A 15034-nucleotide genomic window follows, 5' to 3' on the forward strand; every position below is an offset into this window, starting at 1 on the left:
TATGATTTTTGAAAAGTGAGTTTTTCATATTTTCTGCAGACAAACTAAGGAAACAGATCGCAGTTTCTTAAACTGTTTCTGGCAAGCAAGTGAAACTTACATTGTTCAATGGCAAGACAAACGAAAAGACAGCCTTGGTCTTGCTTCATGCTCACTGCCTAATATATATGGTAGAGGACCAGCAGTGGTACTCGATTCTGATTGGAAAACGGGAACATGGCATTTTTGGACACGTGTTTCGAACTCTCACACACAAAGCAGAAACATGCCATATCTCACTGATAAAATGACTTCAATTTTCTTTTATATGTATCTGGAGTAAAACACAAGTACTTTCAGATGCAAAAATCATTTTTGGGTGCAAATAACGAAGAATTAAGCCAAGCTACATAAAAATTATGAGAAATTGTTAAAAATAAGACAAAAGTTAGGAGAAATATGTTGCAAATCGGGTTGGCAGAATTATGGTCAGAAATCAGGAGTTGGCAGCTCTGCAAAAACAACCGAGAACCACAGTTCTAGGGGGAAATTTTGCAAACCTTGTCAGTGTGGTTTGAAAAAACACTGGTCATCAAATTTAAAGGATAATGACAGAAATAAAGCATAACTGATACTTAATGAAAAACTATTGACAGAAATTTATACAAAAACATCAGTTAACATAAATTATAATGTCTGGCAGTTGATTACTCACAAAGTATTGAAATTAAAACTAAATTTATGGGAACTGGAAAATAACGAGAAAATTAAGTCACCTCTTGTGGATAAACTTTTTCTCATTACCCTTCAATTTTGATGACCAGTGTATATTGGCCAGACTAGACGAGTGTTAAAATAACTAGTCAAAACTGGACACTCAATCACAATTTTAACTTTCATTTTGCGAAATTTATCAACAAGCTTTTCTTTGTGAAATGGATTTCCTTGAAGATTTTCATATTCACAAAAATTTATCTTTTTACATTAATGATATTAATTCTAATCCAGTTCTTTCGAATGCTTTCATTAATTCTAATATCATAGGTGAATTTAGATGCTACTTTTCTTCATAGATGGCACTATGTTCATTTTTTGCTTTGCTCAACTCATTGCTTTCGATGTAAAATTGCTTTCATTAATTCATAGGTGAATTTAGATGCTACTTTTCTTCATAGATGGCACTATGTTCATTTTTTGCTTTGCTCAACTCATTGCTTTCGATGTAAAATAAGTCATTACTCTTACCATTTCTTAAAATAATAATAATAATAATAATAATCACTTCCAACAAACAGGGGGTTGCATTCAGACTGCTCTTGAAATCAATCAAGTTTTATTCAAAATATCAGGAAAATTAAGACTGCTTTTTTGCCTCATTTTAAGCTGCTTCTTTTTAGTTATAAACATTAACAACTTTGCACTAATTCAACAACTAAAATTACAGGCAAGAATTTCACAATGTCGATAGTATATATCAGAACAAATGACTAATTTATTACCTAAAATGAATTCACCTCATTAGAAGAGAAACTATATGTTTCTCCATTGGAATAGAGAAATTTTTCCTTTCCCTAAAAACTTGATTTGGGATTAGATAAGTCAACTTTAAGAGATTTTAAAGAAAGCAAAGAGCTTTAAAGGAAGCAAATATCTGTCTAAATTTAGTTATGGTATTACCTCTCAAATGGGTGAAAACTTGTATTACTCAATATCTTCATGTATTATCCACTAGCATCATTTCTAATTCTGCTATAGTATCTGATATTATTCATATTACTTGAATTCCAAATATCCTTTAATTAGAATGAAACTGATTCATTAAAATCGCTACCAAAAATTTAAAAAAATATTCAGGAAATAACCATTACCTTATTATTATTATTTGATATACACATTACCAAAGATGCGAAAATTAAGGGTCAAACAGGCAATACTGTAAGGTTAAAACCCAATTTTGTTTACAAGGATTACACCAATTTTTGGCAAGCCCAGAAAAGTAAGAAGAAGTAAATACTAGAGAGTCAATCAAAAATATCTGATTTTTATTTCCTTGTACGAAGTAAAAAGGAAGTATTGTAATCACGAAAAGTTTCACGCAGCATATTTCAACGAAAATATCCATTTTGACCGCTATCGAACGCAATTTAACGATGTTTTCGCGTGATATCTGTACATAAGGACAGAATAAAATACTCTTTTCCTTCAAAAAAATTATAAAACTGCTTTAAAATTAATTATGAAGAGAATTTTTCATGGCGTCTGTACAAACGTATGTACGTATCTTGCATAACTCAAAAACGAGTAGCCTCAGAACGTTGAAATTTAGTATATAGGGCTGCTATAACATGTAGATGTGCACCTCGTATTTTGGTTGCAATCGGCAACACCAAACTTATATAAATATATTTATATATATATCCACTCTGTTACCCGGCTCGGTGATCTCGGTTTCTTTACTCTTATATGTTGGTAAATTGTACATTTTTTGCTTTAAAAATGATTGAATTATGTTGTTTTTATCTTCTGGTTAAGGATTTTATGCCTTTAGTAAATCTGTGTGTGATATTTTTAGAATTATCAACAATTTTAAAGTTGTTTAATTGCCGCTAAGCCTTTTTTAATGGCGGCCATTGATGTTTACATTTGAAACAGGAGACCAGTGGATTTGTTGCCAATCTAGAGAAACTTAGCTTCGCAACAACAAACATAACGCCTTCATTTATTATTTAAATCATGCTTAATCCTTTCTGGAATTTTTTCGAGGAAATAAGCGTTTAAGATTTACTTCGTAATTTTTAATATAGATATTTTGAGTTTTTATGTATTTTTGCCTTCTCGCGAAGTGAGAACTGAATTAATTAAATGAGAAATACTCAATTGTCTGTGAAAAACTGTTTCTTTTTTGTTTTGTTTGCTTAATTTTTTTTATACATTATTCTAGCTTTATTATAGTATTTGAATAGAACATGTGGCAACGATTAGATAATTCTATTCTTTAAATGATATAAATTTTGTGCATTATGAGTTATAATATGAACAAAATACATAAGTTAACTTAGTTTCCGTTATAAAATTATTATATAAGTTAACTGTTATATAATTATTAATACTGTTAAGTGAATCTAGCGCCAGAGTGTCGTTATGGTAAACAAATACTAGAGTGAATTTTAAAGAATGCATTTATTCTATTGTGGTTTATGCACTGTCGGCGAAGTAGATTTAATTCAATCCAATAAGTTTAAATGAAATGCAAGAAAAAATGTGTATAATTTAATATTCTAATACAAGGAAGTCATGTGGTGTACACATCAGATTTTTTTAAATTTCCATTTGCTTAATAAGAGAACATTTATACCCGCACATTACTTATTTTTAAAAATTTGCTAAAATTCTTAGACTTCAGTTTTTACAAAAATGAATGGGGAAAATGTAACTAAATTAAAATATCACTCCTACATGAATTCTAGTTTCTTAAACTTTTTTTCAGTCGCGACCCCTTTTTATCACTGAGATTTTTTTCATGACCCCCAGGAACCCATAATATTTAGAAAAATTTGTGTGACCCCATAAGTATTGTGCAAATCCGACACGTGCGAGTGAAACTATCAATTTCTTCAGTTGTAACTGTAATATACTATTGCAGTTTTAGGTCATTAACTTTAATTTTAAGACATAAAACAATGTGAAAATTTTAAATAAGTAACAGGCAAAATGATAGCATAATGTGCAAAGCAAGGAAAATGAATGTTTATATTATAAAAAGAATACATTGAAACTTTTCCCCCCTTCATCTGTATTGTCTTAACTTTATCCATTTTCAGATACATTGTCTAAAAATATTTGGTAACTGTACAATTATTATTATTATAGTAAGTTAAAGAAATATCAAAACTGCTAAAATTTTTGGTGACCCCCTGCTGAAGGTGCGACCCACAGTTTAAGAAACTCTGCAATAGATTAATCTAAGCCAGAGGTTCACCTAACTCTTAAATCTTAGTCAAGACTACTATAACTGCCTTGAAAATTACGGATGCAATTTTAATGTACTGAATAAATTTATCTGTAATGTAAATATTTTAAATTTTATGAGGAAATTTAAAGAATCCGACCACTGCCCAAATCACCTCATTTAAAAAATGTTACTGTAAGTTCATAAAATAAAAACCTAAGCTAGATTCTAAGATGCATGCATCACTTAGTTGAAACTGGCCAACTTTTAAAACGCTAGACACTTAAAATCTGTGTTACGAGAATTGCAAACGGATTAGAAGGCCACCAGTTTAGATTAAAACATGAAGAACAAAAATTTTGCATTATTTTATTCCTTTAAAAAATATATATTAGAATTACTTTTCAGCAGCTCTCAGCTTTTCTAAACCAGATGTCACACACTGTAGACTCCAGTCAACACATCTAGCAAATCCATCACTTAAAAGTAACTCTGTAATATTGCCATTCTGTTAAAGGAAACAGAAATATTAATGCAGCAATGTATAAAATTATAACAATATTTTTATGCAAGATACGCCATTCATAAAAATGACAAATTTTATTCCAGTAAATGTATAAACATGTCAACTTTAAAAGTTGAAATGTTTCTTCAAGTAAATTCAGTGCCAAATAAAATTTAAAATGCTACTTAATTATTACACTTAGAAACTTTCAGTATAACAAACAGGGTTTATACAAAAACAGACTTTTCTGAAAACATGGTTTTGGATTCATTATTTCCAAAACTCCAGTTTTATCAGGCTTTCTAATTTTTGTCCCCCCCCCAAAAAAATAATAGTATAAGTATTTTATTTAATTTATATAAAATAACAAAAAAATCAAAATCAGAGTCAAAATATATAAAAAAATTAAGGATTACATATACATATTACTTACACAACATAACAAAAACTCTAATAAAAATTTCAAATAATATTTATATAATATTCACCTATTTTAATTTCTCCTAAGAAAATAGGGTTTTTAAAAGCATAAAATATCCATGGAACGGTGGCTAAGTCTTGTTCTTATTTTGGACACAATATCGCTTGAAATTAAAAATACTCTTTTACTAGCTATTGAGCTTGGTTTTATAGTTTTCAGGGCATCAAATAAGATATCTAAGTTTATTGTTCTTTTATTCGTTGCCTCAAATAACGCAAATTTATCTTTCAGTGTCATTGGATTTGTAAGTTTTTCTTTAGGGTCTTCAAGAAACTTATGAACTGCTTTTTCCATGGCTTCTTTTAAAAAAGCATTACTCTGGTTGGTAGTTTCTTCAATTTGGTCTTCATCAGAACCGGTTTCCACATAAGAATTTGGATGTATTCTAGATAATATCTTTCCATATAACTTAATAATTTCGGTTTTTGAAGTTAAAGAAAGTACACTTGATTTTTTCAACTGAACTAGGAATGTTCTGTGGATTTTGCAAATACAGCCAGAGTTGCTAATTCTAAGCATCTTCTTTCCTGATTTTGTTCTTCTAAAAGCATATAATAATTTCAAACTTACTTCAGTGTTTAAATTTTTTAATTCATTTAACAAATTCAAATATACCTTCATTTGTTAGTAAACTACATTTTCATCGCCCTAAGACCAGCTGTTAGATGAATCAATCTCAGGACTTCATGAAGTTCTAAAAGTTTAGGATATTGAGCTTCATTCCACATATAAGAACCACCAATATCATTTAATGCTAAAAGAACACGTTTTACTAACAGAAATCTTCCAATCATGTCATCCACACTATTCCACCTTGTTTTGCAGTAAAGAATTAAATTTAACTCCTTTCCTTTTTCTTTCCTGATATAATTTTGAAGAATGATGTTTCTTACTGGAGATACAGACAAAATAGAAATGAAATATTATCAGTTACAAACATAAAAGAGAATCTTCAAAATCATTATATTTGTATTCGTCTTCATCTTCAGATTCCTCACTTGAAACATTTATTTCGGCTTCATCCATCTCTCTATGTTTATATAACATATCAGTAACTGCTAAGTGAATGGCATGTGAATTGCATAGTTGATTAATTACTGATGATAATTTTCCAAATTTTTTCATATAACAGCAGCATCATCACTTGTTGTTGCAACTATGTCAATTTCTAGATTTAAGTTGAAATTTTGTAGCCTTTCAGATACCAATTCTAATATTCTCAGAGCATCAAGGCTTGTTTCCACTGCTGCGTATGCATTGCAGTGTGTATGCATTTCCCCAATCAGCAAGCGAATTCACTTTGATTGACATCTGCAATCCGGTCAATGTGTGGCGACGGATAAAGTTCAACCACGTTCAACTTCTATCCATATGTCTGCGGATGCGTTGGGGTCATGTGGTATAAAAGGAGCAATCAGGTGTTGTCAACAAAAATTTAATGGCGGCAGAAGTAGTGATGAACGCTGGCTTAAAAAAAGAATGTTTTGCTAAAAAATATTTATTTCTAAATTAACATTATAGCAAGAAATCTGCATGCTGAAAAAGACAGCAATCAGCTGAATTTAATTAAAAAAAAGATAAGAAAAATAAGATTAACTGCAACTACAGTATTAGTTCGCAGAGAAAATCAGGCATTCAAGAAATCCAGTTCAAGAAAAGCAGGTGCAAAAATTATAATTCCAAGTCCATGAAATAGCAAAATCTATCCTGACAATTATTTCCCAATTCTGCATACACATTTACCTTTAATGAAAATGAACGTCTGACTATATCAAACTGCTATAGCAAATCAGATACGGCATTAAAAGATTTGTTATTTTTTTCTTTTGAAACATGTAAAAACTAAGAGCGTTAATTATAAATTAAATTTGATAGCCTTTTAAATATTCCACTGCATTAAAGAGTATGTTAAATTTGTATTTCTCTATTTATAAATATACCTCTTCGGCTAGCATATATTTGTAAGCACATGGAATATATTTTTAACAACCCGTTTAACTTCAATCAGAACGCCACTTTAAAACATAATGCTTTTTGTAATAAATGTCCTAAAAGCTGAAGAACAAATTCTGGTGAATTTTTTAGATGATAACACACTGAAATAGAACCAAAAAATTTAGTTTTAATAATTCATTTACTTAATGATGTATATAGGCCAAAATTGCATGCCGTACTTGTGTGATGATAGCTTAGTGATAAAGCTGACGGTAACATGGTTTAACTTTTGGGGTCATGAGTTCGAATCCCATACGCTTTTTCCACCCTGTCTGTAACTTTCTTAGTTTCTTGTTCCAATTTGATCTATAATTGTGTTTTATAATTTATTTCTATTATTATATGCATTAAATATAATGTTTTATTTATGCTCTTATTTATTTAAATTTTCCCTGCAAAAAATTTTGAAAATTATATAATACAAATTTAAAGCATGCTCCCTGTACATATATATATTTTTTTCGTTTCACTTTTATGTGAATGTACATACATGTGCTCAGACTTCAGGATATTTCCAGCTCTAAACTTTCACTGCCAATTAACATGAGTAACTTAAACATTTTTTTTTAAAAAAAATTACTATAATAATTACTTTTAAATTCAGAAGCACAGGCATTTTCCAGCAGAAGCACAGGAATTAATTAATTAAATATTTCCATTTTCTTTACCTAATGTGTGCGTATATATATATATATATATATATATATATATATATATAAAGAGAAAAAGCTTATAACTTCTTCTATGAAAAGATATATGAATTAAAAATTTTTTAATTAAAAATATTTTACAGATTATGCATAAAATAGAACTGCGCGTAGTGCATTTTAAAACAAACGAGATTTAAAATAAATTATCAAGCTATGACCATAAAGAAATTAAAAATGAAGAATAAAATTTTATATATTACCTGCTTTCTCCCTAAATCTGGGCATATTTTAAAAATACATTACCTCACATGGTAGTGAGCGGTATACAAGTATAGCACATTTTGTGTAAATATTGTGAACCTTCCTTTACAGTTGCTCTGTATTTTTAAAGTACCAACTATTTTTTAATTCGTTTAACTTTTTTATTTTATTTATTTGTTTATTTTTTCAGTAACAGTGCATTTTAGTTTTAATAATATATATATTATTTCATTAGTATTTAAGGCTTCTAGAAACACAAAGAAATTTTTCAAAATTTACTTCAGCTTCTATGCAATTAGTGATGTTCATAATATGCATTATAACCTTACTCATTCAAAAATTGCTAGCATACTTTACTTTCTTAGAACTTACTATTCTTAGAACTAACATTTGTCAACATTTTTTATGTGCATACTGTGTGTTGTCGCCAATAAAGTCCGCTTGGCGAGATTTGCGCCGGCAAAACGGAAAAATACCACAACTTGAAGTTTAAACTCACCTTGCTTTACATTGTTTGCTTCTTTCCAGTTTTCTCATCATTCCCTTCAAATCTATATGGTTCTGTACTGGACAGTTTTAAATGGGACAGTACTGGGCAGTAATTCTAGCTGACTCTATATCAGAACGGTATTAGCGTTTTCATCTTACAAGCATATTTTGACTTTGTATGTAGAATGATCCTCTAATTCGCTCTACATACATTCCAATACACCAAGCAAAGCTCAAAAATTGCAACTTAGAATAGGATTGCACACATGCACAGGAACCTGAACATCATCATCCTTATTTAGTATGTACTGCACCCATACTAGAATGACATACAAATACTTCTGCACACTTTTCATGAAAAGCTGAAAGTAGGAATTTAAAATTTTCTCTTTTTCTCAGAAGAGAGAATTCATTCTTCAAACTCGCGATTCGCTTGCAATAAGTCGCCAATGAATCTACTCAGCTTTCGATTTCACTAGTCTGTCCAACTGTTTTCATAGAAATGAACAAAAATTAAATTCCATCCCCTCATTTCATGTTCAATGCTCACAGAAATCCTAACCATTTACATAAATTGCATATAAGACTCAAAACCAAATAAAATGCTTTAGTTCAACATGCACATATTTACTTGCTATTAGTAGAAAGAAAAATGCATAGACATCTCTTTTAAACTAAAACAAAAGTGTTTTATTAATATAAACACACTTAAAATAAAATTTAAAATTAAGATAAATTTATGGTATATATGTAAAACTCATGTAACATACAATTTTCTGTTCTCCTAATGAAAAAACATGTTTCAGAGAAAATAACAGAATTTTTTTTAAAAAACCTACATGCTTTTTTTATTCAAACAACATCTATCAACAGCGAAAGATGTCATTAAAAGTCAAATCATCATTATGTAGCAGTATCTCTGTCTGACATAAAAAAATTACTTTTATGTATTAACATAAAAACTAAAATTCTTGCTTACAGGATGAATTATGGTTCCAAGAAAATTTTGATTTGAAACACTTTCTAAAATAACTTCTACATCCCTTTGAAGAAGACGACTCTCGGTGTAAAATTTTGCCTCTTCTGCAAATGGTTCAGGAGTCTGCTCTTCACCACGAAATGTAGGACACTATAAAAAAACAAATGAAGTTACATAATAGTTAGAATTTTAAAAAGCAGTAACTGAAGATAGTGCAGACAAGGATTTTTATACTACAAGTTCACATTAAAATTTAATTCCAAAATTTTTAATTGCTAAATTTATTCATATTCTACTCAAAAACTGCAACTATTCGGGAATAGTTGAATGTCATTAAATATTGCACTGATCATACTTACTCTTATTCCTGAAAGCATAACTATTATACTGAAATATTCAGGGAAGTAATCATCATCAGGAAGTAAAAGAACTCTAAGTGTGCTGCCATCCCTAACATGCTCAACAATAGCTTTTAGAGGCTTCTGATGCAAAGAATCCTTGAAAGTTGCAGTATTGTCAACTGACCATCTAACAGTTCTTATGTGCTCTGATGCATTAGGACCATGCTTTCCCTTTCCTGCAGACTTTGCATTGTCTTCCAACTCAGACAGTCTTTGATGAGCCCTTCAAAAAGTAAAACTATTAAGGATTTTTTGGAGAATTGTAGCAGTTTCTTAGTTTACATAAAAAATTGTGTGTGTGTGTGTGTGTGTGTGTGCGTGCGCGTGCGTGTGTGTGTGTGTGTGTGTGTGTGTGTGTGAGTGTGAGTGTGAGTGTGAGTGTAAGTGTAAGTGTGAGTGTAAGTGTAAGTGTAAGATAAAAATCTGTGAATCAGCTTTATAATTTAATTTGATAATTTGTCTGACTTATGCTTGCTTACAAAAGAATTTTAATTTCAACAATCTCTTGACCAACCAAGTTTAAAACTAGAGGCATACGTCTGCATGTATACTGATGATGCAATTAACTTTTAATAATTATGATGTCATAGAAAAATTCCAAATTTATGCTTCTTGATTTAAACCCAATAAAATTGGACAAGAAATAGAATATTTTGATCTTCATATAGTTAATTATAAAACAATCAAACAGTTTGCTAAAAGAACTTTTAACTCTTTTACAATTAAACTTATCAAATGGAAATTCCATATCTCTAGGAGTCATCAGAAACACAATACTCAATCAAATCAATAGATTTAAAAAAATCTTAACAAAAGTTTTCGACTTAAAAAATGAGATCATTTTAGTTGCACAAGTACTTAAAGAAAACAGCACATTCACAGAATTTATTAATTATTTTCTTAGAAAGCTTTCATTGAATACCAAATTTAATACTTAACCTAATATATAATAATAAGCTTCTCTGAAACCAAACAGGAGGGTAAGAAAAGATGCCCTGTTTGCTCTGATGTTTTGTATATTTTTGTAATTAACTGCATAAAAAATGTTCTGCAAGTATTCTGGCCTCCACCCTTTTTAGATGTAAAAATTTTTCTCCACAATTGATTTCAAAATTTTCGATTTTACTCTGCATTTCTAATGTTCACAATTCTTACCATACAGCTTTTTTTCTTAATTAGCTCAGTTGCACACAGGAAGAAAATTCGTGCCAATGGAAACCGCCTTCTTGCCTGGGGCTCAAGTGGCTACCAGGTGCTTCGGCAGGTGATGGATAGCAAGATGCCTTGTATTATCTGACAGGATAGCTGTGAATAATAAATAAGAAGCCACAAACACCCTCCCATAACCCTGGTGTTAGGTGAACCATGCCTAGGATGAATGACACTGCAGTTATAGTGTCTTAATGCAGCCTCTAGAATGCCCGGCAACTTCTAGTGTACTTTGCCTTATCAAGCAACAGGAAATACTGGGTGGACTACTTTTTGGCAATATAATAATTCTGATTTTGCAAGCCAAACCTCTGAGGAGACCTTTCTTCTCAAAACACAGACACCCAGAGGAAATCAATTGAAGGAGCAGAAATAAATCTTTTACCCAGTGAAGTAGAAATGACATCTACTCAAGTTACTCAACAACTGGAGAAGGGCAAAATGCTATTGAAAGTATGACTGCCTATCTAGATAAAATCAAAAAGAGAATGAGGAAATAGTATGCCATATTATATAAGAGTGTGATGTCCATGCCCTCATTCGCTTGACTATTTTAGGTATTTTCAATACAAAAGAGTTACACCAGAACTCTATTAAGGGGCTGTAAATATGTCAAAGTGGGCTTAATAAACAAAGTGGGCTTTGTTTATAGTCTGACAGCCAAACAGATGCATTAGGTTTGGTGCATTTGGCACAAAATGCTATTCAACAGAGATACCTAATACTTGACAAACCCAACATAAAGAACCCCCTTCCTGTTTCAATTTCATGCCAATACAGAAGCAGTTGTAACATTAAAATGGACTCTCCCAAACTTTACTCATGGCAATCCTTAGCATCTAAAGCTTATTGCTGTGACAGCACCATTTTCAAATCCTTTGGATAGGATTAGATATAAAAAAAAAAAAAAAAATTCTTAATTCTTAATAATTCTGGCCTATTAATAAGTAAAATTCTCTGTTTGACTCTTATTTGCTTATTTCATTTCATTTGCATCTCTATTTCATTTTTTCATATATTTTTTTATTTATTCTTATTTTTTTAGCTTAAGTATAATTCTGCATGAATACTATATTTTTTAATTAACAGCAATTAATTGTCTATCTGGGCATCGAGGAATTATTCCACATTTTTGAACTTCTTTAAAATTCAAATTTGGATTTTACAAAACTGAATAGGAAATTTTTAAATTGCAATTGGGATTTGCTCAGAAATACAAAATGACAAAATGCCCTCCTCATGAACTGCTGGAGGTTGTATGAAGATTCCAATTCCCCTTGATAAGTCAGGATCTTTCTAAGGAACAATTCTCTTGTTTTATTTAGTTTTTCATTTTAATTAAAAATTCCTGTTTACTTACAAATTCAAATTTTTTAATTTCCATAATAGTACACATTTACTATCTAAATTTCACTTTGCATTTCATAGGAGATAATTTTCATTCATATATTCTCTATTAATAAAATTTTATCTTTGCAGCAATGATGCAGGATTTTATTTTTTAAGTCCTTTTTAAATAAATCATAAATTTTTAATAATTCATCAATTTTAAAGTTTTTCTCCTTGTTCTTTACAAATTATTAGTATATACATATGTATAAATACATAATTTGCTTTTAATTTGTATCAGTAGGTCATAAAAATAACCTTTTCTTTCTTCTTATTTGCAACTTCTCCCCATCAAAATGTATAGATAAAGCAATGCACTGTCACCAAATTTGTTATGTGGCAACCCACAACATTGCTAAAATGTATTTCTGCGTGAGCCCACAGCCCTCCAAATTTGATGGTAATTTTTCCGATTTGTGTGTTTGGATTGAGTACATCCCCCCCCCATGACGAGCCATAATCGGACTGTGGATTTTGCCAACAGATGATAAAGAACTGGATTTCTTCATACGTAAAGCTTTTTGTTCAACAACAGAGAGTGCAAAAATTCCCATTCCACAAAGTTATACTTCTTAAACGCTTGAATTTTATGAAAATGTAATGTGAAAAACAAAGAATGCAAAAAGTTAAATTTGTGGAATTCCCTGATCTTTTTTTAATCAAAAACAGACTGCTGTGCTAATGGAGAAAACAAACGCATGTACGATGACAAATTTTCACAATTCTCTTAATTTTTTTAATGAAAACAGATCACTGTGTACATGGGAAGAATAGCAAGAAAATACACTGCATAAGGATTTCTTGAAAAAGATAAGTGTTTTATTATGGACGTCTCTGGCTTTTTTAATGTTATTGATTGATTACTCTCTTATGGAATTTCTAGTGAACAGCCATTTTTGTTCCCTTTTGCATATTATTAGCTTTAAAAAATGTAGTCACCAACTAATTAAGGTAAAATTTAAAAAAACATGCCAAATAAATATTTATTTAAAAGTCAAACAACAAAAATCAGCATTACATTTGCAAATTTTCACAGGACTAGTTTTTATGGTTTTACTGAACAATGCGCAAATGCACTTATCTGCACTTTGGCAGGTGAGAATGGAAAAAGAAAACCATCGAAACTAAACCTGTGAAAATTTGCAAATGTAATGCTGACTTCTGTTGTCTGACTTCTAAATTAATAGTCACTAACTAGTCGGAGACTTTTTCAGGTTGGTTTGGTTTTGCTTATTTGATAACAGTAACGCATGTGAGCGCTATCTGCCTAAGAGGATGGATGCCTTCGTGGAGGACTTCCTATGTGAAACTGGCTTGTACCCATATCACATATAGTGAAAAACCATGAAAATACCCATGCAGCCAGTTCATTCACTTGGAATTGAACCCAGGTTGAACTAACACTGTTCAATGATTTTACTCTCCGGACGTTAGTAGGCCAGTGACTTTTAGAAAAAGAGCTGCAGAAAGTACCAAATAACCCAAAAATTACATTTTATATGGCATATAATGCAACAAACCAAGAACCTGAAAAACTTGCAAAAATGAAATAAACAAAACTAGTGAAGATGTTATTACAAAATACATGAAAATTACAAACAGAATACAAAAGATCAATTAGGTGTTTCATTTCTATTAAAAAATTTTGAACAATTTTTCACATGATTATTGCCATATATATTTAAATTCTTAAGGCTGTAATCCAAGTATGTATTTCGAATCTGATTTATGAAGTGCAAAGCAAAATTGATAAAAATATTTTATACAGCAGAAAATTTGTCATTAATTAAAACTAAGACTAAATAAGAACCACGATATGAAATAGAAACAAACATTTATATAACTTATAAATATGATGTGCTAATTTAAACAGAAATTTGCTTACTATACAACTCTAGCATTTATCATGCTTTATCTTTAAATGAAATAAGAAGCATCATTTAAAATGAATAAAACATGATAGCTGAAATCCAGTATATAATCCTTCAAGTATAAAATATTTTATTAGCTTCATTAATTTTAATTTACTAAAAGCAATTGAATTACAATAGAATTGCAATAATTCATGACCACTTAAATCCACTAACACCTATAATTCACACTCATTTTTTGATGCAAACATACAAAATGTGTATTTTCTAAAAACTCAGCAAATTTAACTGCATTTTTTTCTTATATATTTACACAAGTGATCTTAACAAAAATACACAATATTTCTAATACGTCTTGATTGAAGAAACAAGTTTATTATCAAAGAAGCATTTTCCATGCACATCTTCATCCTCGCTTTATGGTTTGTTTACACTTCATGCAACAAGATTGTTTATAGCAGTGGCAAAGGTGGGGAAATGGCTAAACATGTAGAACTTGTAGAAATTTCTCAAATGTCAAAACTAGAAAACAAAACAGAGAAAAAAAGGCATAGAAACTTAAATAAATCCAAACTTTGAATTCTTGCACTTTTTGCTTACTAATAATTAGGTTATTAATCAAATTTCAGTTGCTTTTACAATAATGACAGAATAAATATAAAGATTTAATTTAGGAAAAATATACAGATAGATTTAGGAAGAATATACTGAAGTTACTAAAAAATATTTCATTTCGAGTTGGGATAAAAATTATAGGAATGATGTGTTATCATTATGGATTTTTATGATGTGTTATCATTATGGATTTTTACAGCTTATATAATTCAATTCTCAGAATTTCAAGGCTGGAGCACAATGTTATTTTGAAGAAATGCA

At 30.0% G+C, this 15034-nt stretch overlaps 1 protein-coding gene across 1 annotated transcript in view; it reads right to left on the reverse strand.

Annotated features, from left to right (window-relative positions):
* The window catches only part of Tudor-SN (Staphylococcal nuclease domain-containing protein 1), a 112290-nt gene that overhangs the window by 55021 nt on the left and 42235 nt on the right, over nt 1–15034 (reverse strand). Inside the window, exons 5-7 of the mRNA XM_085807704.1 lie at nt 9648–9912; nt 9289–9438; nt 4330–4436 (exon numbers count right to left, since the gene is read on the reverse strand). Of these exons, the coding sequence (XP_085663830.1) occupies nt 4330–4436; nt 9289–9438; nt 9648–9912 (522 nt within the window). The remainder of the gene's footprint in view (nt 1–4329; nt 4437–9288; nt 9439–9647; nt 9913–15034) is intronic.

The sequence above is a fragment of the Stegodyphus dumicola genome, chromosome X1, assembly GCF_044657685.1.
Source record: "Stegodyphus dumicola isolate Sdum_Otavi_A_Nest chromosome X1, ASM4465768v1".
Lineage (NCBI taxonomy): Eukaryota > Metazoa > Arthropoda > Arachnida > Araneae > Eresidae > Stegodyphus > Stegodyphus dumicola.